The sequence below is a fragment of the Aethalodelphis obliquidens genome, unplaced genomic scaffold (assembly GCF_003676395.1).
Source record: "Aethalodelphis obliquidens isolate GAN/ISIS:26980383/991018 unplaced genomic scaffold, ASM367639v1 scaffold10, whole genome shotgun sequence".
Taxonomy (NCBI): Eukaryota; Metazoa; Chordata; class Mammalia; order Artiodactyla; family Delphinidae; genus Aethalodelphis; species Aethalodelphis obliquidens.
Genome location: NW_020837954.1, coordinates 20372866 through 20398890, shown reverse-complemented (window position 1 = coordinate 20398890; position 26025 = coordinate 20372866). Strand labels below are relative to the sequence as shown.

The following is a 26025-nucleotide window of genomic DNA, read 5'->3' as shown; positions in this document are numbered from 1 at the left end:
AATAAATTGTCAACAATAGATGAATTCAAGAAAAGTATACTTCAAAACCAATAAACCACTAATACTGGTGAATATAAAGTTAATATTATTAGGTGATTTCCCCCCCTCAATAAATTCGTAACAATTATTGGATGAGTCTTCAGTTTTATTACAAAAACGAAGATGATCAGTTTGATCAAAATGAAAGCTTGCTCACAAGTTTTAACATGAATATTCCAAATACAAAGTCTCCTGAAACAAGTTTTGATATGATTTTCATTTTTTTAAAGGGATGCAAACATTCCATTTCCTCATTTATAATCTCTATTCCAAGACAGTATTTTAATAAGTATCTTCTGCTGTTTGATCCAAATTCACAACGATAATTGAACCACACAGACAATATCTTGTCAGCAAAGGTTAAAAAGCCATTTTTTTTTTTAAGGAGGAGGTAAATCCTTAATAACCAGCCCTTATGTATTTTCAGAACCTTGTACTACACTGACATGATTTGCAGTCAGTTTTTTTTCCCTACCCTTAAGGCTACAAAACTCTATTGCAAATGCATTGCAAAAGAATTCTAGACCACTTAATGCAAAAATCAAAAAAATAGTTCTCCAATAAAAAGTAAATTTTATAAATGGTAGGAAATAGTATCTGTGGTAAGCTACTAAGTGACATTTTCCCCTATTACTGAACAAATCATGTTACACAGAAACAGGGAAGACAAGTTATCAAATACAACAAGCTTATGCTATGTTTACATCCCTCATTAAAAAAAAATAATTTCAAACTTTTCACACACTCCATCTGATATTTAATTTTCCCATCAGGTTGGAGGGGGAGGATAATACTGTCCATAATTCCAAGGATTCTGATAATTGTACTGAAAGGAAAAAGCAAACATGTTAGCATACAAGAACTATGGCTGAGTTCTATATATAAAAATGTAATTAAAGCAGGTATATTTAAGAAAACAAGCATGTGTTCACTGCTGAAATTCCAAGTCTTAACCACAAGACAATGTATTATACAATCTGCAACCAAAGCAGAGTTGTTTTTTCTAAAGGAAAAAAAAAAAGACTATCCTCATTTATGCATTTCTAATAACATCTATTAACAAAAAATTCAATTATAATTATGTAAACTCACTTGATACCAGGCACTATAATTATAAGCAGCTTGATTTGCCTGTAAATCACCATCAATCATCTGCGTAGATGATGAAGTTGTATCTTCTGTGTGTGCTTTCTTTTCCTCTGGTTCTTCTGATCTAAATCAAAGGTCAAAATGGAAACTTTCAGAATTCCCACAGATAAGTACATTTAACAAATGGATGAGTGTCACCTGTGTACATTCATCTGAAGTTCTTGACCACTCTGTTTTATATGATTTCAAATCACGAAAATAAATTACCACAACATAAAGGTGATAATTATCTTTAAAGGGGTTTCCACAATGAAATGTCTTCTTTTAAGCATCCCTTTCTGATTCAGCAGGAAGTTACATACCCGTTTTCTGCTTTCCTTTTTAAAGAATCCTGTTCTTTTAGGAGTGTTTGATGTTCATCATAAGCATTCAGAAGCCTGAGAGGGAAGGAAAAACAATCCTTTGGAATAGACAAAAGCCAAACTTAAATTTTTAAAGTGTTTAAGTTATTTCCACTTAGGGAAACAAAAGCATGTTGCAATGAACATCCTTTTGGAAAAAAAAAAAATGATCCAGCAGGCAAAACTGCCCCCAGCTACCTTTTCAATGTTATCTGCTTTGGCAAACCGCTGCCTTGCACTTTCCTTCTCAGTCCATGTGGTTCAAATGAGGCTTCAGAGATACAGGCCTAGCCAATTACCTTACTACGTATCTCTGACCAATGACTGGTTTAGAGGTGATCATGTGACTCAAACCAGGATGTCAGTAAGTCCCAGGATTTTTGACTGAGCTACTGAAAAAGTGCCTGTTCTCTGTACTACAGTGGGCTAAAGCTGATGGGATACTGGCCAAGAGCTACCTGTTTTTATTATTTGTAACACATGGGGAGAGCCCGACTAAGGAGCTATCACACGACAAAGACAGTGACCTTGACAATATGTTTCCGTCCAATGCAACGAGTCCTGACAGTTACATAATTTGTATACTTTTGAGATCTAACTTAACAATGCTTCTTAAAGACACCTGCCACCAGTTAGGATAAAGTGTAAACTTTGGCCATGTGATAAATTGAATTAGAGCTAAAATAAAACTACTACTACTACAGTATAATTAGTTATCGTTGATTAAAAAGATAATTTTTAATAAATAAAAAAATGTGATATGTATTATAGGTCTCACCTGGAACTCAAAACTTCAAAAACAATGTCACTTGAAGCCAAACTGACTTTAAAATCATAATGATTTTGTTTTCCTTTTACCATTTTCTTTTTGAGCGTGGAATCCTAACCACTGGACAACCAGGAAATGCCCTCCTTTTACCATTTTCTTAAATATTTTTTAGAAAGACAAAGATGGCCTTATTTTTTAAGGAATCAGAAACCTGAACACAGATAAACATTTCTGTGGAAATGACCTTGATGTTTACATGCATGTTCAACTTCCCTGGACAGCCTGCATATGTACACATTTAATAACAATTAACAGTAACACTGGTCCCAAAATATTCCAGGGGCAAAAACTGTCAATAATCTCTGGTTCAGTGTTTACTCAACATAAAGGACTTTAAAATGGACTAATTTCCTTAAGACCTTTAACAACTCATGGGTTGGCAACAAGAGACTCAATATTCATATGAGAAAATCTGAAAACTGAGGAATACAAAATATTAAGTGAGAGCTAGGATTTAATCCTATATTTGTCTGATTGAACATTAATCCTTACCAATTCATTACACTGCTACCTAAATTTCTAAGCAACTCATTTATTTTCCATATCACTCCCTTTTAAAATTTCAAATACAACAATCTTAGACCTGATACTCAGACCCTCCATAAATATATTTACAAGGGCCTAACTGGCATCCTTGTGTCGGACCTCAGATTTGTCTGTATATTACTGCCAAATTTAAATATGTCATTTAATCTAATTCAAAACTCTAATAGCTTCCTACTGTCAACCGTGTACATGTGCTCAGAACTCAGTCTAGCTTTTAAGACACAGCACATTTAGCATCAAGCTTTTACCGCTTCATAAAACCCTCCAATCAAGCAGATATTCTTTTTACATGAACTTTAATTTGCTTCCACCATTTTATCCTCTCCTTAGCTTATCAGAATCCAGTAATAACTAAATGAAGCCCCACCTCCTCTATGAAAGATGCCAAATACATTCTGTTCCAGAGAGATCAAAGCCTTCTTAACAGTTGTATGCTACCTCACATACTTATGTACAGCCTCTCTAGTCACCACACCATCCAACTAGACTAAAAGCTAGAATTACATATGCCATTTCTTTTGTATACTTTCTTCAGTACAAAACAAAAGGAAGACACATACAGCACATGAGGTGGTCAAGAACACAGGCTCCGAAGTAGGTTCTAATTCCAGCTGCACAATGTAATAGCTAAGTGACCTTGGAAAAACTGCCTAATCTCTCTTTAAGCCTCTCTTTGTCTATTAAAAGACCAGTACCTCCTCCCCTGTTAGACTGTTAATGTACTTTACATTAGGTAATTATAAAACTTTTAATGTGCCAAGCACACATATACAGTTGTATTAAAATGTAACTCATATTAAACGTTTTTCAGTTGAATTAAAATCTTACTCAGCCATCAAAAATGTATACACACTTGCCTAACAGGAATTGGGGTATTTCCTTACTAGACCAGGTAAGAAAGGAATGGCAGCAATGTTCTAATCAATATTTCTACTCTTCTATTTTGCAGATTTAAATTTTAAACTTGTCCTTTTCCCCACCCTCATCTTTTAGCCTTTTATAATGCATGAAGATGAGGTCATTAAGGCATGATCTGTAAAACCACACCCATCCTCTTCTCTAATCTGAGATGGCATTCCTATTCCAGAAAACCCCATCTACCTTTGGTGGTCTATATATTAAATGTTTCTGTGTTTCAGGGTTCAATCCTTCACCCATTTCCTTTTTCACAGAATTCCTGCCTCCTGCTTTCTCTCATCTACTCATTGTTTAAATCACCACGCTAAAATTCTGAAAATAATTTTGAAGGAAAGACAAACCATATGTCCTCTCATTAAGCACATAGACATCTGCAAAACTGAATTTACCCCCACATATACCCGAGGAAAAAGAAACCTAGGAAACATTTTAAATTTAACAGTATATTATTTTGTACTCATCATCAAATTCCCATCCAAAATTATCAGTGTTCAGATAGATAATAATATATAATTAAGATCTTACTTATTAACATCTGAACCAAAATCTTCAAGAAATTCCACTTTTCTCTGAGAAAATGTAATTCTCATTTTCATAGGTAATGAACCATGTATAGCTTTGTCAAAACAATTTAGGATATTTTCTTCATTTTGTTTGAGGTCACCACTATATTCCATTTCAAGTAAATTGAGGTATAACTTTGTGTTCTCCTGTGTAAAAAGCAGTACCAATTAATCATATTTCTAAGATATTTTGATTAGACCACAGATATTTTAAATGCCTTAATTTTTATGTCTCAACTTGAAAAATTCAGTATTGAAAATTGTATTAAAATGTAATTCATGTTAAATTTTTTCAGCATACATCTAATAAACAGGTAAAAAAGTAATAAGCACATTGGTAGGTAGAGACATCATCCTAGCATCTCCTAAACTATGCAAGTTGTTAAATGCCAATAAATTAAAACCCTATATCCTATCTTGGGTTTAATGTAGCTTGACCTACCATAACAAATATGAAATAAAACATAAAAAAATGATCTCTACAGTTTCCAGTAATCTAAATCTTCACAACCATAGATAATCTTCCTCACTGCAGCTGGAAGCAAACCTCTTATAAACCTGTGTCTTAAACAGACCTGTCATTAGCCGAAAATCTAAAAAATGAGAAATTTCCTAGACAGTATCTTTTGACATCAGTTGATATATAAAAGGAAATACTTTAGAGGAGAATAATCTCACTGCTACATTTGTTACAATGTAGGCAACTGCCATACTTATGTTTATAAAATGTTCTCAGGCCCTCTACTCTACTTAATAAACTTGCCATAAAATTTCTAAATGTGGAGAAAATAGAAAATCCAATAATGTTAATTTTCTCAACCTTTTAATGATAATTTGAAAATTTTTTAAAAGAATGGCAACATCAGTTTAGAGGGACTGTTGTCTTCATTTAGTAATGAAATATATTACATACAGACCAAACCTTTCATCATAGTTGCCAAAATGAAAAACAACAACAAAAAAGACTACTTTTTTTTATGGAAGATATTCTAAAAAACACAAATACATACTTTGTCTCTTTCAATAGCTTCCAAAAGCACCTTTCTTGATTTTGGAAGGTTTTTTTGTATTTTGAAAAGATGTCGGGCTAGTTTGATAGCATAAAATGATGATTCATTATTTGATTTGGCATTTTTAATAGCTTCCTGAAGCAAACGTTCAGCTTCTTCCATATTTCCAAGCCGTCGTTCTAAACTTACTCTTCTCAAACGAACCATTGCCAATCCTAGAACACATTCTTCAAATGTTCTCAAGATATTCCTGGCTTCATTAATATTACCTAGAAATAGTAATTAAATGTTTATGCTTTTGTTTAAACTTATGAAATATCCTTTATGCCAGGTATTGGCAAATAACAGCCCACAGGCTAAATCCAGCCCTCTGGCTATTTTTTTTTTTTTTGAAATGGAAAACAGCCATGTTCATTTTTTTATGTTATTGTCTATGGCTATTTTGGAGCTACAATGGCAGAGTTGTTAGGAAAGAGACCATATGGCCTGCAAAGCCTAAAACATTTACTATCTGGCCCTTTACAGAAAAAGTTTACCTGACCTCTGCTTTACACCATCTCTCAAGACTCAATTCCTATAACTTTATCCTAAAGTAACTTAAATCCCAAAATATCAACTGAATTTCCTCATTCTTACCCTGCTGTTCCTCAAAAGCTGCCCAAAGCATATGCACCATGGGTTTCTTTGGGAGATGAATTGTGCAAGCTCTGCTGAAGACATGCCTCACTCCTTCAATGCTATGATTTTCCATATACTTGGCATACTACATACAGAAACAGAGGAAATACTGAAAAATTTACAGTTGAACAAGCCATTAAATATGTGACAGAACGATAAAATTCTATTTTTAAACCCATTCAGCACCTTTATTGAACCACTAGACTAGTTTCTGTAAGGAAGGACGAAGAGAGGCAACGAGGTTGGCATATGCAGCAGTCAAATCTGGTTGCAAGCAGACCATCTCCTAATGCAACAGATATAGTTATATGAACAACATTCAACAGAAGTACAAAAAAGGTTAGTCACTAGATCAATGTTTATAATATATTCAAGTTTCAGAGCATATAATTTTCTTACCTTAATCCAAAACTCCTCATAGAGGGCACATGATATGACACATCTTTCAAAGAGAACCACAACTCGTTCATGAGTCCCATTTTCAATTTCAAATTCTAAGTATTCTTTCCAGTTTTTCAGTTGTGCCTTTTCCAATGGTTTCACATGAAAATAAGGTCTTTTAATCTGTAATAAAAGCATGGCATGACAATGAAAGTAAACCAGTACCAACACCAAAATATGTATGACTACAGTAATACAAATTATTTAAATTATAAATATAATAATGAACCAAAAAATTTTAATCACATCTCATGAGTAAAAAAACTTCTAAAATTAAAATCCCTTTAATTACTTAGGCTTTATAAATTGAAGAAACAATGTATTTTCCACTTACCCTGTCATTTTAATAGAACTACACAATTTTATGTTCAGAAAACTGTATTCTTTGCTGACTATTTTAGAATTGAACAATTCTAAACAGATTCTAAACAGTAACAGAAAGCAGATCAGTGTCCATCCAAAGATGAATGGATAAAGATGATGTGGTATATATACACCAATGGAATACTACTCAGCCATAAAAAAGAACGAAATAATGCAATCTGCAGCAACATAGATGCAACTAGAGATTATCATACTAAGTGAAGTTGGTCAGAAGGAGAAAGACAAATACCATTTGGTATCACTTATATGTGGAATCTAAAAAATAAACTAGTGAATGTAACAACAAAAAAAAAGGGAAGTAGATCAGTGGTTGCGTGGGGTAGGAGTGCAGTGTAGGTTATTGACAGAAAAGGGGTTCTGAGGTGACAGATTAGTTCTATATCCTGATTGTTGTGGTGATCACAATGCATATACATTTGTCAAAACTCATTTTACGAGCCAGTCACAAAAAACCACATACTACATGATTCCATTCATGTGAAAAGCCAGAAGAGGGAAACCTATAGGAACAGAAAGTAGATTAGCGGTACCTTAGGGCTGGGAGTTGGGGGCAGTAAGCAGATGAGGGAGTAGAGGGGTGAAAGCTAAAGAGTAAGGGATTTCTTTTCGGGATGATGAAAATGTCCTAAAATTAACATTAATTAAATGTTCTTAAAATTAACCGTATGTACCTATCTGTGAATATACTAAGAACTACTGAACTGTACACTTTAAATGGGTGAACTATATATGGCATGCGAATTACATCTCAATAAAGATGTTTAAAAAAAACAAATAAAGAATTAGAATTCTGAAAAAAAAAACCACCTCATTTTACTGTACCTAAAATAGGTACATTTTGTTGTACATAAAACTCAATGAAATTGATTTTAAAAATTGAACTGTAATAAAATGGTTCAGATTAAAGATAATTTGCAATTCATGTAAGTCTGAATTCAATGTTTCTAAAATTGATAATGGAAAATGATAAAATAATGGAAAACTGATAATGGAAGCCATAGGTAGGACAAATACCTCATCACTTAAATAAGCAAAACTAAAAGGCAGAGACATCACTCAAAACTAAAACAAAAATACATTACTCCTATCTGTATTTTGAAGCGTATAATGACAATAACAAAAAAGCAAGCACTTACACCTTCTTCAAATGTCCATCTTTTACTAACTTCATGCTCATTATAATTAAACATTTCTTGATGAATTTCAATGATTCTATGTCTCATGTTTTCTATTTCAGTAATTAGCTAGGGAAGAAAAAAAATTTTAATCACACAAGTTATATACTAAAATTTTAAATATCACTGCTTACATTTAAGTATTATCCACCCATACTATAGTCTTAGAATAGTGATGGGTTTTTAACCATTATCAATTATGTGCAAAGTACAATTAACAATACTGAAATCTGTAAAAGTATTTCCTAATAAACTACTTTCTCATATGCCTTTTTAAAAACAAAAAACAGGGCTAGTACATCACAACATAGGCCAAATAATGCTTCTAAGCTAACGTAGTTTTTCAGGTGTCTCATAGTAAAACACATTATCTACTCTAAATCAAACAAGCTAAAGAATTCCCACCTGCCTTAATCAGAAATTGATTTTATATGAGCTACAAGTCACACCACACATGCAGTCAAGGGACATAAAGTTTAGTTTCTCATGCACTGAAAGATTTTTTTTTAATAAGTCTGGTTACCTTTGCTGGATCAGTTATGTCTTCAATTCCTGATGGTAGATCATCACCAGGAGGACCATCATCACCACTATGCCCATTTACAGAAGCTAATTCCCTTCGCAGCTGAATAAACTGTTCACCAGTTAGAAGATCTCTAGGTAAGTTATTCTGTATATGTTCTTTAAATCTAAAGGAAAACAATAAAAATACAAGCTTTATATATGAAGTATAATTTTAGATCCCACATTACATTTCTACTACACATTACTCTTTCAAAGGAACTCTGATTTAAAGAAGCCAAAACACCACACCCTTTCTCCTTTTCTACAGTAATAACCTACCACTTGATAAAACAGTCTACAGACATCTTCATTTCCTTCCTGCCTTTGCAATGGAATGAAGAAGGCGTGGACAAGTCATACATTGAAATCCTACTTCTGTCCATTACTAATTATTTGACTTATAGGAAGTTTTTCCCTTCTCTAAATCTTGGTTTTCTCATCTGTCAAGTGACTGTAAAATTAAATACAGCAATCCATGTTTAAATTATAAATGATTACTTACAAATGATCAACAAATTTTGCAGTTCCTTCCTCACCTCCCAATTACTCCTGAATTCACATGTCTGTGCCAAACACTCCAATGAAATTGCCCTAATTAAAGTCACCAAGTACCTCTTACATGCAAAATTAAATGGATACTTGTTTTATAGTACAGCATCTATCCTAATAATGTCCTCAGTACTTAAGGCTGTTAACTAACCTTCCTTTTAGAATCTTCTTCACCCTGGGCTCTGAGTTACCACTTGGCTTTCCTCCAAGTCTCTGACTGCTCCTTGATTCCAGCCTGCCCCCAAATGCTAGTATGCCCAATGATTCCACTCTGCATTTTGTTCTCATCTATTTTTATATACTTTCTGTCCAATCTTATTAATACAGCTTGAAATAATAAGCATACTATGATTTTAAAACTAACTTAAGCCCAAACCTTTTCCCTAAATTTCAGATTAGTATATACAACTGCCAACGCTCTGCATAAAGAAATAAAGATTTTAAGCAAAGAGTGTTTTGAAAAACATGTCATTTATCTACACACACTAGTTTATATATATACACACACACACACACACACACACACACACACACACACACACAAACTTTAATCAAAAACACCAAGTTGAAGAGCTAAAGTATCTACACCATCTCAATTTGGAACCTTATATACAACGTGTCTATAAGTGTGTCACTTTCATCCACAAATCAAAACCCTCAGCATTTCTAATCTTTTTTTTAAATTATTATTTATTTAGGCTGCACAGGGTCTTAGTTGCAGCACACGGGATCTTTGTTGCGGCATGTGGGAACTTCAGTCGTGGCATGCCAACTTCTTAGTTGCAGCATGTGGGATATTTAGTTGCAGCATGCAGGCTTCATAGTTGCAGCATGCAGACTTCTTAGTTGTGGCATGCGGACACTTAGTTGCAGCATGTGAACTCTTAGTTGCAGCACACATGTGTGATCTAGTTCCCAGACCACGGATCGAACCCAGGCCCCCTGCATCAGGAGCGTGGAGTCTTACCTGCTGGACCACCAGGGAAGTCCCAACATTTCTAATCTTCAATCTTGATATTGTCAACCACTAAGTTGCCGAATCTCTTCCACCTACCTTATCTCTTACATTCCACTGGATATTAGGTCCAATTTAGTCTACGTTCTAAATATGACTTCATGCCCTCCTCACTACAGCTAGATAAACATAAACCAGTCTTCCAGCCTCTGGTCCCACAGCTTCTAACCCCACCTCAATATTGCTATCAAAAATGTTATTAAGGGCTTCCCTGGTGGCGCAGTGGTTAAGAATCTGCCTGCTAATGCAGGGGACACGAGTTCGAGTCCTGGTCTGGGAAGATCCCACATGCCGCGGAGCAACTAGGCCCGTGAGCCACAACTACTGAGCCTGCGCGTCTGGAGCCTGTGCTCCACAACGAGAGAGGCAGCAACAGTGAGAGGCCCGCGCACTGCGATGAAGAGTGGCCCCCGCTTGCCACAACTAGAGAAAGCGCTCGCACAGAAACAAAGACCCAACACAGCCAAAAAAGTTATTAAAAAGTAAACATGAAAAATAAAATAGTAAACAGGATCATATCCCACCCTCATGCCAAAATCACTTCAATGTTTACCCTGCATTCAGGTTAAAATCCAATCTCCTTGAAGTCTTTCATATTCTGACCTAGCCTCTGACCCAGACCTACCTCTTCAACCTAATTATCAGACATGGTTGTACATGTACCATATGCTCCAACCTTATGGATTTTTTCCCCCAAGTTTCTTAAAATTGATTTAGGTTACTGACACCTGGATTTTTATGGATTTTAAGACTTTCACAGGGACTTCCCTGGCGGTCCAAGGGTTAAGACTCTGTGCTCCCAATGCAGGGGGGGCACAGGTTCAATCCCTGGTAGGGGAACTAAGATCCTGCATGCCGCATGGCATGGCCAAAAAAAAAAGACTTTCACAAACATATGTAAATAACATTGGAAACTAATTTAAATTTTGCAAAATCAGTGGATACAGAGGCTTAACTTCACCTATTTTATCACCAGGAGGACAAAAATACAGATTGCCTTATTTAAAAAAACTTTAAATGAGGAAGTAACTCTCACATGTGTAGTATGAAAATGAATAGATTTAATACTCAAATAAATATTAAAATTAAAAATTGTCAAGACATAAATAAGAAACTTCAAATAAGGTAAAACTGAAAAATAACTACTTATAGAACATAAATTTAAAATAATTGGACTTCCCTGGTGGTGCAGTGGTTAAGAATCCTCCTGCCAATGCAGGGGACACAGGTTCGAGCCCTGGTCCAGGAAGATCCCACATGCCGCAGAGCAACTAAGCCCCTGTGCCACAAGTACTGAGCCTGTGCTCTACAGCCCGCGAGCCACAACTACTGAGCCTGTGTGCCTAGAGCCCATGCTCCGCAACAAGAGAAGCCACCGCAGTGAGAAGCCCGCGCACCACAACAAAAAGTAGCCCCTGCTCGCCACAACTAGAGAAAGTCCATGCACAGCAACAAAGACCCAACACAGCCAAAAAATAAATTAAAAAATAAAATACAATAAAAATAAAATAATCGCCACATTATATATATAAACTTCTTTCACATGGTGATAAAATATGCATGCTACTAAACAGTAATATTCCATTAGCTTTTTCTACTATAAAGCTAATATATTCAATATAGAATGGCTGAGTGCCTAATATTGGGTTGGCCAAAAAGTTCGTTAGGGGTTTTCCGTAAAGGAAAATACCTGTTCCTAGGTATTAAGGCCAAAAAGAATTAAAAATCCTCAGAAAATGACAGACATGTGAGGATACAAGAGACATAAATTCAAAAGAGTGTTATCAGTGCTAAGATAAATGAAATAAATGTAGGTAGAGTGCTGGCACAAAAGACAAAACAGACACTTCCGTTTAGGTGAACTGGAAAAAGTGTCACGGAGAAAACATTAAGCTGTATGGGTCTTAAGGAATATGAGTTCACCAGACAAATGGAAAATGGAAAAGGTATTACAGTCATAAAAGCATAAAACATCACTGCCCTTTGGGAAATTATCAGTACTCAGGTTATGTCTAGAGTTTAAGAACTACCAGGGACTGGGCCTGAGGAATTAGATCATATCACAAAAGTACTCATGCTAAGGAGGACTTTAAATTAGATATATTCTTAGAGATAATGTTCAGTGTATATCCAATATACAAGCCTACACAATAGAAATATTTCTAATACAGCACTTAGTTCCTTTAGCACATGCTTCCTCTTCTACACTTTTGAGCAACTTGAGGGCCAAGTCAATGCATACATATCTTCTTTGGGCCTTTATTCCCACAACTTAAATGCATATCATCTGGTACATGGCAAGCGCTAAATAACTGACTTTAAATAGGAGAAGTATATTTGGCAAAAGAAAACATTTCAGCAGTTCTCAAAGGAATTAGTCATGTGAATTAGTTTACTTACATAAACTATAAGATTTACTTATACCAACACTACTTCTGAGTTTGCTATACTCATAAGGAAAGTGTGTCTCATTACATTAAGTGAAAAAGAGTAGATTAAAAAGCAGTATGTGTAATGCAATCCACTAATCTCTATTATACTCATACATGCATTTTTAAAAGCCCAGTGAAATATTAAAAAAAAAAAACTACACCAAGAACTTTGGGCCACACTGTCTAGGTTCCAATCAGCTTCCACCCACTTACTAATTCTCTGACCTTTTGCAAATACTTTAATCTTTCTTTGCCTCTACTTCCATAAAATATAGATAAATAATAGTACCTATACCTATATCTGGTTAATTGTGACGATTAAATGAGTTATAAGGCACTCAGAATACTGTCTGTATAACTGTTTCCTAGTCATATTTTTTTCTTACCAACAATAAAATTATTATAATCATATATTTTACCTATACTTTAGACCCTAGAAGAACTGGTTTATGAAAGGAACCTGCTTTGTCCCAGAAAACTTTTTAAATCTTTAAAGGCTTTTAAAAAAACATTAAAAATATTTTAACTTTTTAAATTCAGTCAACAAATATTCACCAAGCGTCTCCACATGCCAACCCCTGTATTAATAATCTCTTTCAGCAAGTGTCTCCCTAGGTCATTATACCCTAGAAACCTGCCCACCTCCTCTATCTCATGAAAAACAGAGATGGTATATTCAGGTCCACATGCTTTCTGTTTCTAACCTGGGTCTACATAGCTTAGCAAATTGATCCACAGTTCTGTACAAACGTTTCATAAAGTTTTCTAATTTGTTAGTAAAGAAAAATTTAGAAAATCACTTACTTAATAACTACCTAAAGTTTACAGGCTCTACCACAATACTAGTTATAAAAATTATGACAGAAATATGGCAGTTATAGCAAACATTTATCAACACAGTCCTCATAACTTTCTTGTTCAGAAAGACTAAGTCCGTATTAGTGGGAGCCTTATTAATGGGATACTTTGAATACATCAGAAACATGGAAATCACAGTACACAGAACTAGTTGTTTTAACAGCACTCATTAAAATGAAATGATACCAGTCATAACAGATTATCATAGTAGAAAATTAAACTGAAATTATTTTTGATTGTTTGAATATAAACAGGACTTACTACATAAAATACATTCTTTGCTCTTTTGGATACAAGATGTTACGTGAATCACAAGAATGGACCTTTAGTAAAGCATTATGTTTTAAATAAGCATCTATTATGTGCCATGTACTGTGTTAACCATGAAGAATAATTAAACTTAGATTCTTTTCTCTCATTCCTTCACTACTCTGAAATATCTTAGACAAAAGACAGGATTCCTATCGTTTCCTCACCTATAAAACAGATAAAAAGAACCTTCTGTCTAAAACCAGTAAAGTTCCTAAACATTTTATAAGCTATACTGAAAATGTCAAAATCTAAAAGTGTATATAACTTGCGATTATCAGGCAATAAAATTTATTCCTGTTTGCATCTAATAGAATCTTACATTTCAAGAGAATAAGTATCCTCATTATTGGAAATTAATTACCTGAGTAATCACAAAAAAATGTTAACAATCTGATTTTTCCACTCACCTCTGAAAATGATGACTGTACAGCTGTGTTGGAATACCAAGAATACGATCGTATATAGCTGTAACTTCTCTCAGGTTTCCCTGTTCATTTTCCCAGTTTATATACATTTCCCAGAGTCTGTCAGATCGGAAATCTGTTCCTGCAGCTAGAACAGCATGCTCAAAAGTTCTGTAAAATTAAATTACCTCTTAAGTTATCTTTCCAAGATAAAATCACTTTAAAAATATTATTTCTACATTTTGCAATATATACAAATATCAAATCATTGTCATACTCCTGAAACTAATAAAATATTTCTAAATTTTAGAAGATAATGCTAAATTCAAATTATATTCAACTATATACAAGTAGAGATTAAAAGGAAGAAGGAATAGTAGAAAAGTGTATGACAGTTGCTTAAAAAAGGGAAAACGTAAAGGGAATAAGTAAATGTAATTTTATGTAACTGTATATTGTTTTATATGATATAAATTTGCAATGCAAATTACACAGCAAACATATAAGAGTAACACAGTAGACACTAAAATATTTGTTAAACTTGAAATGTCTGTTGAATAGATTCCTTTAGGGCAAAAGACAGACAAAATTTATCTCACTTTAAGAAATAATTTTCTGGCAAAACAACTCTCCAACAAGGGGTCCAGCTGCCTTGTCAGGTAATGAGAAATATACATATATTCTAAAACTCTCAAAATTCTCTCCTAATTCTAAAATTCCACAGTTACACTTTACTACAAAATCATTTATTTTAAAATACTTAGCTCATCTGAAGAGATTTCTGTAAGCAATTTTAATCACTGGATTTGATATCCCAATGGGATAAAATTTTAGGTACGTTTTCAAAATAAATATTAGAATCAAGAGGGATTTGTAACAGTATAAACTACACTACCTAAATTAATCTACAACTTTAATTGAATGCCAATCAAAGCTCTAAGAAATTTTGGATGGAAGAGAAAAAAAATTCTAACATTCATCTAGCATACAAAGATGCAAAACATTTTTGTAAAAGTACAAAGCAGCAGGCATTTTCCTGAAAGGTATCAAAAGAAACTAGAAAGCTACAATAATTAAAAGTATGGATTAAAAGATCTATATATATGTGAAAATTTAGTATATGATAAAGTATTTTAAATCAATGCACACAAATTTTTTTTTAATTTAAAATATAAAAAAATGATAAATCATTGCAGAAAAGATGGACTATTCCAAATGGAAAAAATAAAAGGTTACTCTCTGACTTGCAAAAGACACAAACTAAGGTTAATCTGTTTCACAAAAGACAAAAGCTAAATGCCAGATAAGTGAACTATAAAAAAAAGCCTATAAAAAGAATTAGAAAAAAATTCAAGATTTATATATTCTTGGCAAGATAGGCACAAAACTCAGAAACCAATAAAAGATTACAAATTGAACCACAGTAAGAAAAAAACAAAAACAAAAACCTCTATATGATAAAGATACCCTAAACAAAGATGTGCCAAAACCGGGGGAAATACGTTTAATACACATAAGGGATTGAGAGAACATGCGAGCGCGTGCGCGTGTGTGTGTGTGTGTGTGTGTGGTACGTGCACACACGTGTATGTTTGTTTGAGATTTTCAAGAGAGTTAAAATACATGTTATTCCTCTGCAGAATCCCAAAGTGATTCAGGAAATTAACGCACCAGACACTAAGAAAACTGGAAGTAGCTGGAAGAGGAAGGATGACAGGTAATGAACAAAATGTTTAGAGGAAGGTTTGCTTAATGAATGGTAAGAGGCCTTGAACACACTTTCCTGCTCAGCTATGCGATTTCAGAAGCTAGGTATATGCTCCCCAGGCAGATCAGATGATCCTTCAACGAAGAAACTGCTTGGTATAGGAATAAGATATAAAGATTCCAACACTGGGAGTCCCCCAACAAAAACCTGAGTAGCCACCTGATCATGCACTGTGAAGCCCTTTATGCCAGCTAACAATGTAGTACAGAACTTCCATTCAGTTTATTAGTATTGAATCTTTAACATGAGCAGAAATCCAGAGATCAAACGTATCAGAAATGAAAACAAGCAAACAAACAAAAAAGAGAAAACAGCACTGAGGGTAGGGAAAAATTTCAACTATCCTTAATACCCTCAAAGAAATGTTAAAAAGATATGCAACCAGGGACTTCTCTGGTGGTCCAGTGGTAAAGAATCCACCTTCCAATGCAGGGGACGCGGGTTCAATCCCAGGTCAGGGAACTAAGATACCACATGCCGCGGGGCTACTAAGCCAGCACCTCAACAAGAGAGCCCATGTGCCTCAAACTACAGAGCCCATGCACTCTGGAGCCCACGTGCCACAACTACAGAGCTCATGCGCCCTGGAGCCTGCGCTCCACAACTAGAGAGAAGGCTGTGCACCGCAACAGAAGATTCCACAAGCCTCAATGAAGACCCCGCGTGCCAGAACTAAGACCAGACACAGCCATAAATAAAATTAAATAAATAAATAAATAGGACTTCCCTGGTGGCGCAGTGGTTAAGACTCCACGCTCCCACGCAGGGGGCCCGGGCTCGATCCCTGGTCCAGGAACTAGATCCCACACGCATGCCACAGCTAAGAGTTCGCATGCCACAACTAAGACCTGACACAACCAAAATAAAATAAGTATTTAAAATAATAATTAATAAATATTTTTAAAAGTAAAATATTTGGATATTAAAATAGAAAGATATGCAGCCATATAACAAGAATAGGAGGCTATAAGAAAAGGAATATTCAAAGAAGAGGAAAGATTCTTAGATACTAAAAATCTTATGGCAGCTATTAAAAATCCAATACAAGGTTCAAGGAAATACCTCAAAAAGTCAAACAAATCCTAGCAGATTGAGAAAAAGGAAAAAGGTAAGAAAATTAAATGATTAAAACAGAAGATTTTGAACTATTTCAACTATTGAAAACAACAGAGAAAACCAAGAGAAAGAAATTATCAAAATAAGAATGTACACAATAATAACATTTCTAAGACTAGAAAGATGTGCTTTAAAACATCCCAGATTGAAAAGGCCCACTGAGTAAGCACAATTAACTAGAAAAAGAAAGTCCACACCAAAGCATTACAATTGCAGTTACAACGAAGATAAAGAGAACATTTAAAAAGCTTCCATGAAGAAAAACAAGTCACATAAAGAGAATTCAAAAGAATGGTATAATACTTCTCAAAAGCAACACCGGAAGATAGATGGAGAAATGCCTTCAAAGCCCTAAGGAAAAATTACTTTCACCTCAAAATTCTACACCCCACTGGACCATCAATTGTTTCAGACATAAAGATTCAAAAAAATTTTTTTCATTCCAAGCATCCTTTATCAGGAAGTTATGGGATGTACTCCTCTAAAAGGCAGGCATGAACCAAGAAAGAGTAGGATCTAACAAGCTCTAATAAATAGAGCTTGATACCCAGGAAAAAGGTAAAGACATCTCCTAGAACCATGATAATGAGGAAATCCAAAAACTGCTGTACAACAGAATCAGAATACAGCAACCAGTCCAGATTACAGAAGAGGAGGTTCCAGGAGGGCTATCTCCAAGAAGAGGGAAAAAAAATGGAATTTACATTTCTCAGAACATAATTCTCTTTTTGTAATCTTCAGATTAAGTAGAATAACACTAGATACATACATTTTTTAGTTTCAAAAAATAACTTATATAGCATTTGTACGCTGTGGAAAGTCAGTATTAGTACTGACTACTGAAAGTAGCTGTTGAAGGGGGTAGAAAATTTTAAATGTTTAAAGAAAGCCAGGCAAATGGGAAAAAGGGGGAAGGGAAGGAAAGGGGTAATTACAGGAAAAACAAAAAGCTATGAAACCTATCCATACTGGAAAGATGAGGAATGGGAAGCAGGGTATAAGTGAACTAAAAATTCTCATCTACCATAACAGAATGATAATGTCTATAGGTAGTGAGAGAGAAGCAGAAAGCAGTAGAGTGCTACTGTTTTAAACATGCTGGAAAATATCAGAAGAAACAGCTAAAATATTTAAAGAGAGGTGGAGGGAATCACTTTTTGTTGCAAGCAGTTTAACATTAACTTTTTAAATTACATGTACATATCAATAATTTGATGAAAATAAAAACCAAAAACACATTTTAAATTCCTATAATCAGTAACAAAGACAATCCCAAAGTAAAATGAGCAAATGTCATGAACAAGCAATGTAAAAATGCCTTATATAGACAGCATTTGAAAAGATGGTAAACCAGGATGACCAACCTACAGGTATGTGAACTAAGATAATGAAATACTACTGGAGGTTAAAAAAAAAAAAACATGGCATGACTATGGGAAAATGACTACCCTCATACACTGGGAGTTTAAAATTGCTACCACTTTTAAAAGAACATATGACAAAACATAGCTGCGATTCCCTTTGACAGAAGTTACATTTCTAGAGTGTTCTACATAAACATTGACTTGTAAACAGATGTTCACTGAAGCACTAATGATTTCCTATAAATAAGAATTTGGTCAAATAAAATATACTACCTTGATACTATAAAACACTCTTGCAATGGTTAAAGAAAATGGTAGGGAGAATTTCTAAAAATTCTGTTAATTTTTTTAAGAAATCAAACAAAAATATGTGTAATATGTATACACACATATATGTACATCTATGTGTATCTGAAAGAACACACCCCAAGTAATTAACCATGAGAGGAGAGGGATTGGGGACATAAGAAAAGGGGGTGTGGAATGGTGGACTTTATTATGTACATTTTTTAATAATCATGCATAAGTTTACTATGTGTATCATTTTTTTTAATAGTGAAAAAGAAAGTTAAACTTTTAGTTCAGCATTCATGAGTAGTTCTATTATCAATATCAGAATACTTAACTTATTTATATCTTTAAATACATTTAAGTATCAGTGTTTCACATACCCTCTTATTGTACTGTTTGTCTCAGGATCACCAGGGTCCAATGTTTCTTTTAAGAAGTTTATATAATGTATCCAAAGGTCAACACTAAGAGGTATTGCCTGAAGCCCCCGGCGATACACCTAAGAAGAAAACAACAAACTGTACTTCAAATATTTAATTATTTCTTAACAGAGAGGCAACACTGTGTTATCCGGTGAACCTTAGAAATACTAATTACTGGAATTTTGTTTAAATAATCTACCATTACCATTTGGGTGGAGGTTGGATAGAACATGGCAATGTTCTGATCCCCACGTGCAGAGTCTTGATCTTCAAAGCGCAGCAGTCCCTGCATTCTGACCGGGTTGTGTGGGCAGGCTTTGGGTTACAGACCATAGGGCACAGACCCATTAGAGCATCAATGACAGCGTCTGACCAAAAATGCAATAAGACGTAGCAAATGTGACTAGCAAACCAACTATATTGTTTGGAAAATGAGAAATAAATGTAAGTGAGAGAAAAGCCCTGCCCTACTTGTTAAGCTGCAGTGTAATACAGAGGCTTGCACTGCAAAGCTTGACAAACTGTAGAGGTTTAACGCACCTGCCAACAAAGAGAGAAAATATTAGCTACAAATGCCACAAGAGTGACAAATGCAAATAAAATACCCTATAAAATTGTTTGACCATAAATCGTAGGTACTGCCAGCCAAAAAAAGTCTCTGTTTTGTTATTATTTGGCTTACAGTACCTAATGGAGATAACTTTATTCAGTAATGTACGCACCTCATCTGATTGTTTAATGTTGTCATGCCGCTTTTCGAGGTCTGCATACTTTTTCCAATAACCATAGCAATACGGATAGTGTATGAAAAATTTGTCAAACGCTTTCCTGGCAGCCATCAAGTGATTCTGATGAAAATAAAACAAGGTGTTTAAACATCTTGGAAATTTTTGTCACAAAAACTATTATTCCTTTCAAATGTACAGGCATACCTCAGAGATATTGCGGGTTAAGTTCCAGACCACTGTAATAAAGCGTATTATCGCAATAAAGCAGGTCACACAAATTTTCTGGTTTCCAAGTGCACACAAAAATTCTGTTTACACTATACTGTAGTCTATTAAGTGTGCAATAGCATTATGTCTAAAACAACAATGTACATACCTTAATTTAAAAAGACTTTATTGCTAAAATATGCCAAAATAATTACAATAGTAACATCAAATACCACTGATCACAGATGACCGTAACATAATAATGAAAAAGTTTGAAATACTGCAAGAAATACCAAAAATGTGACAGAGACAGGAAATGAGCAAATATTGTTGGAAAATGGCATCAACAGACTTGCTCGACGCAGGATTGCCACAAACCTTCAATTTGTAAAAAACGCAGTATCTGTGCAGCTCAATAAAGTGAAGCGCAATAAGACGAGGTATGCCTGTTATTATCTCAAAATAAACGGCAGGCTTAAAAACCACACACACAGCAGCCCTTTTTCCTACAATGCAATCTTATCCTTTGAAACAGAAGGAACTAATTCTGTCAAACAGCAAAGTAATTTTTTTATTTCAGCAATTTTATACACACATACATACACACACCAATTATTACAAACATTAGACTTTGATTCTAATACTTTCCATAATGTACAAATGCTATGAAAGTTATTTTTGAAGCTAAAAAAATATTATCTAAAATGTTCAACTTAATCTGAAAATTATAAAAGAGGCAACTTTAATTACAAAACAATAAGGCCTAGTCTGATATTCCTTGATTTTTCTGTCCCCTCTAATCCCATTTAAATAGTTACTAACCTCCTGTTCTACATACTGAAGCAAATATACCCAGCCTGTAAAATCCTGAGGATTACTTTCTACAGTTTTCCAAAACTTTTCATATTCTGGAGGGAAATTTGCTTCTGTTTCTGTCACTGGAAGGTCCACAGTATTTGCTATTTCATTTTCTTCCGTAGTTGTATTCACATTAGGAGATCCATCAGGTGACTGTTCCATTTCTGTAACATTCATAATCTCAGTACTGAAATCAGTAGACTGATCTACCACTACCTCTGAACTGTTGCCTGTGCTGCCATTATTGGAATTTCTGTACTCATCCATGTGAGAATTTTGCATGGCTGTTTATTTTTTCTTCAGTTAATAATCTGTGGAAACATAAAGAGAAACATCTTCCAAATGTTTATTTGGCATCATCAAAACCACCTTTTAAAAGCCCAAGTTAGCTATTAAAGGAATATATTAATTTGATTCTTGAGCTCTCCTGTAAGTCATAATCAGAAGGTTTATTAGTTTTTATATTACAAATTAAATTCTGTAACAAATTTTCCAAACTTCTGCCAGTTTATTGTTGACTGAGCAAAAACTAGCTCCTTCATCTATAAAACAGTGAGTATTGAGCCTGCTCCCTAAAGAAGCAATCATATCTAGAATTCAGTGCTCCTTAGCTAGCTAAGAATCTAAATTTTAATATCTGAATGCTATCTTGCTACCAATCCTGAAAAACAGCAGTATCTTTAATATCTGTTCTGGAGGCTTTAGCTAACAAAACAAATTCTGGTCATGGATATAAATGTTTCAGAGGGAAATTCATAACTTAGCTCAGGATAGATTTTTAAGAAGGTTATACTGTTGAAATATATCTATAAATTTTAAATCCTAGCAGCTAGGTTTGATTTTATTATAGAAGATACACATTAAGGTTTTAAAATTAAAGAGTGATTTTTAAAGTAAGTGTTATTAAAAACATAGTTATAAAAGAAATAATAAAAAAATAAAAACATAGTTATAAGGGAATTCCCTGGCAGTCCAGTGATTCGGACTCTGTGCTCTCATTGCTAGGGCCCCGGGTTCGATCCCTGGTCAGAGAACTTAGGTCCCACAAGCCACGCAGCCAAAAGATAAAAAATCGTAGGGCTTCCCTGGTGGCGCAGTGGTTGAGAATCTGCCTGCCAGTGCAGGGGACACGGGTTCGAGCCCTGGTCTGGGAAGATCCCACATGCCACGGAGCAACTAGCCCCGTGAGCCACAACTACTGAGCCTGCGCATCTGGAGCTTGTGCTCCGCAACGAGAGGCCGCGACAGTGAGAGGCCCGCACACCGCGATGAAGAGTGGTCCCCGCTCGCCGCAACTAGAGAAAGCCCACGCACAGAAACGAAGACCCAACACAGCCAAAAATAAATAAATTAAAAAAAAAAATCATAAAAAAAAATTTATGAAAGTTTTACCATCTGGATAGTTACTTCATAAAATCTTTTAAATTAAGTCATCTTATGGTTAAGGCCATAAAATAATAAGGAATTATTCTTTTATCCTGTAAGGTAATACTACAATATATTTTCACAATTCACTTTCATCTCTTCCACTAACAGTTTAAATGGAAACTGAATCATTATAGAGCATGTCTTCTTTTTAAATTAGGGATTATTCTCAAAACTAAACAGACCATAAAACTGATTTGCTCCTAAAATATACTCAGAATACATAGTTAATATTGCATAATATAATGTAAAAAAGGATTAAGACTAAAGGAATTCAAAGAAAGAAATGCAAGTGGCCAATACACATATGAAAGGACTGAATCTTTACTAATAAAGATGTAAATTAAAACAATGAGATATCAAATTGGCAACAAGGAAAAAGATATTTCTGGAGGACAGTCGCACAAAATATACCAAATGGCAATTGTGCATATTTTATGTTATGTAAATAATCAGATAAAAAACATTTATTTGTTTAAAAGCATTCACTAGAACACTATTATAGCGAAAAAAGAGGGTAGTATTAAGAACACTGCTTTAGTAGGTGGCATGTTTGTACAATGGAATAATAATAATTTAAAAGGAAATATGTGCACCTGTCTTGATATAGAAAGATAACCACTACATATATATTATATGCATGCTACACACAGATCTGTAAGGATTTATATCAAATAAAATACACTAACAATATTAGTTGGTGTTAATGGCTGTTCTCCCCATACAACTGGGCTGACGATTTCTTCTTTTGGCTTATCTGCAATTATTTAACTGAAGTTAAAAAAAAAAAAAAAAAAAGAGGTATTTTGTTTCATTTGTTTTGTTTTTAAGAAAAACGAGCTCCAGATATGACATGCCAGTGGTTGGCTGGTTACAAATTTTTTTTTTTTTGCAATTTTATTCCTACTTTAAAAATCTGGGTTTCTCTATAGTCTACACAACCTAGCTCCACATAATAGTCACCTAGTAAGCTATTTTTTTTTTAAATACATATTCATTGGCCCCAACGCCAATGATTCTGAGTTCTAGGCTCAGGCCCAGAAAGTTGTACTTCTACCATGTTCTCTGAATGATTCAGAGGAACAGAAACTTATTCATGGGTAAACTGAACAATGGAACTGTTGCATCAAAGATCTGTGTATATTAAATTTGGGAATACGCTTACAACTTATCTTTTAAAAAGTTGTACCAGCCGTGTGACAAGACAATTTTAGCTGACTATCCAACATTCCCTCTCACCATCTTCTCTCACCATCTTCCTAATAAAACATTGTTTTGGTTCAGAGCAGCAATATACCTAACCCCATGTAAGGATTATGAGTCTGAAAAGCACATCTGCTGCAGAGCTCTGGGAACAATTTTGCTTTTCTGATAAAAGGGACAGTCAGCAAATAGTGTAGGCTCTACCACTTTCTTCTTACTTTGAATGTGAACATATCTGAAACAACTTGTATTCACAAAGCAGTCAAAAGAACTGGCCAAGAAAATTAAGAAATGCCAGCCCTGACATCAAGCTGCTAATAACACAATGCCAGCTGTGTAAGAAAATAAGTCCCTATTTGCTTAAACTAGTATCAATAGATGAGTTTTTCTATTACTTGCAGAAAAATGCATTCCTAACTAACCCACTAATGAGACATGGACATGAGAATGTCCATTTTTCCATCTCCTCTTGTCAGCACTAGGTATCATGAAACAATTTTTGCTCATCTGATTAAAAAAAGGAAAAAAGAGAGTAGTACCTCATTTTGATTTGCATTTCTTTAACTACAAGTATGTTGAATTTCTATTTCCTTTTTCCCCTTAAACACTATTTCACATCCTTTGTCTATATTTTCTTTTTTTAAATTTATTTACTTATTTATTTATTTATCTATTTTTGGATGAGTTGGGTCTTTGTTGCTCCACGTGGGCTTTCTCTAGTTGCGGCGGGTGGGGGCTACTCTTCGTTGTGGTGCGCGGGCTTCTCATTGCGGTGGTTTCTCTTGTGGCGGATCACGGGCTCTAGGTGTGCAGGCTTCAGTAGTTGTAGCTCGTGGGCTCTAGAGCGCAGGCTCAGTAGTTGTGGCGCACGGGCTTAGTTGCTCCGCAGCATGTGGGATCTTCCTGGACCTGGGCTTCAACCCATGTCCCCTGAATTGGCAGGCGACTCTTAACCACTGCACCAGCAGGGAAGCCCTGTCTGTATTTTCTACTGCATTTTTTATGAATGGTTTGCAAAAGCTCTCTGTAAACTAGAAAATGACACACATTGTAAAATATTTTTGAGTTTGTCTTCTTACTAGTTTTAGGTTTTTTCTGTGTGTATGGAAGGCATCTTTTAAATTGTCATGTAGATTTGATATCCAGATTTTAAAATATGTCCACTATTTCAAAATGCAGTATGAAGCAAATTTTTTCCCAAGAAAGGATAAATTTAAAATGTTAAATCAAGTGAACTTTGAGGCTGAATGCCACTGGAAGAATTAGTTATAACCAGGTAAATCTAAGGAATATTTTTTAAAAAGGAGAAGAAGAAGAGGGAAAGGAGAAGGAGGAAAGTGGGGGAAGGTCAGGTGGGGACAAAAAAAAGTTTTCAATACTTGATGCATATCCAGCACTTTACTACATTCCTTATAGAGAATACATAATAGGTATAAGATAAGGTCCTCACTCTAAGGCTTATTAACTATTAGTAGTTGGAGAGCAATTAAAAAAACATGCAAAACAATTAGAGACAAAATTTCAAATGAAACAAAGTCAAAGTTTAGAAAAATCAATTGAACATTATAGGCATCTAGCAAACCTTCATGAAATATAGAATTTGGTCTTCACTTTGAAAAACTACAGATTTTGGAACAATAGAGAAATAATGATAAATTATTCCAAAATAGCGAATATTTTGGAATATTCCAAATATTGACTTGACAGAACAACCCTTCTTATTAACAGTAGGCAAGAAGATGGAAATTAGGACTGGTTCCAAGCCAAGAAGGAAATAAGACTGACCAGAATGAAGAGGGTCTGCATTGGGGAAGTGAAATGAAAGTAAGCAGCATGGAGAGCAAGAGGAATCTGAGAAGAAATAAAACAACCAAATCTAGTTGGTACACGATAAAGGACAATCCCAAAGTATCAACGTTAGACTACCAGAAAAAACAGTTCCCTTCTACTTGAATGACTGATTATTGTCATAAACTTTTCCGGGTTTACCAGTTGAGACCCTAGGAAAAGGCGCAGAAGCTTTTCAACTTATTTTGGTCTCTTTTGCCCCCTCCTTTAAAGAAAAGACACATTTGAAGACTAATCTTCCAGATACAAATTAGTCATTATTTTGTATCTTTTTATTTCAAAGCATACTGTCAAAAAAACAAACGGAAAGTTGTTACATTCTGATTGATTTACTACCTGTTCTATTCTAACTGCATACTTAAGTGGGACATAAGGGTTTCTTCTGGAATCAGCAAATTTACCACACCCCTGCATCTTCAGAAATGATCAATTACTCCACACCCTGCAATTACAGTGTTATAAAAAGAGTTAAGGAGCTTCCCCAGTGGCGCAGTGGTTGAGAGTCCGCCTGCTGATGCAGGGAACACGGGTTCGTGCCCCGGTCCAGGAAGATCCCACATGCCGCGGAGCGGCTGGGCCCGTGAGCCA

The 26025-nt window shown here is 34.7% G+C and overlaps 1 protein-coding gene and 1 non-coding gene across 6 annotated transcripts in view; both read right to left on the bottom strand.

Moving 5' to 3' along the window:
• Positions 1–127: 127 nt before the first annotated feature.
• The window catches only part of PRPF39 (pre-mRNA processing factor 39), a 37021-nt gene continuing 11123 nt past the window's right edge, over positions 128–26025 (bottom strand). The window contains exons 2-16 of one of the 5 annotated variants that reach the window (XM_027111140.1): positions 20926–21272; positions 19891–20016; positions 19640–19708; positions 19374–19536; positions 19127–19245; positions 14211–14378; positions 8597–8762; positions 8035–8142; positions 6473–6637; positions 6032–6158; positions 5396–5664; positions 4348–4532; positions 1491–1565; positions 1132–1252; positions 128–865 (exon numbers count right to left, since the gene is read on the bottom strand). In XM_027111140.1, coding sequence (XP_026966941.1) covers positions 809–865; positions 1132–1252; positions 1491–1565; positions 4348–4532; positions 5396–5664; positions 6032–6158; positions 6473–6637; positions 8035–8142; positions 8597–8762; positions 14211–14378; positions 19127–19245; positions 19374–19460 — 1647 coding nt within the window. In that variant the 5' untranslated portion in view covers positions 19461–19536; positions 19640–19708; positions 19891–20016; positions 20926–21272 and the 3' untranslated portion in view covers positions 128–808. Of the gene's footprint in view, positions 866–1131; positions 1253–1490; positions 1566–4347; positions 4533–5395; positions 5665–6031; positions 6159–6472; positions 6638–8034; positions 8143–8596; positions 8763–14210; positions 14379–19126; positions 19246–19373; positions 20017–20925; positions 21273–26025 lie in introns of those variants that run through there. The other 4 variants (XM_027111139.1, XM_027111142.1, XM_027111143.1 and 1 more) reach the window with 4 other exon arrangements.
• LOC113623084 (small nucleolar RNA SNORD127) lies at positions 5240–5325 on the bottom strand. The gene has a single exon (XR_003433775.1). It is a non-coding gene; the product is annotated as a small nucleolar RNA SNORD127 (small nucleolar RNA).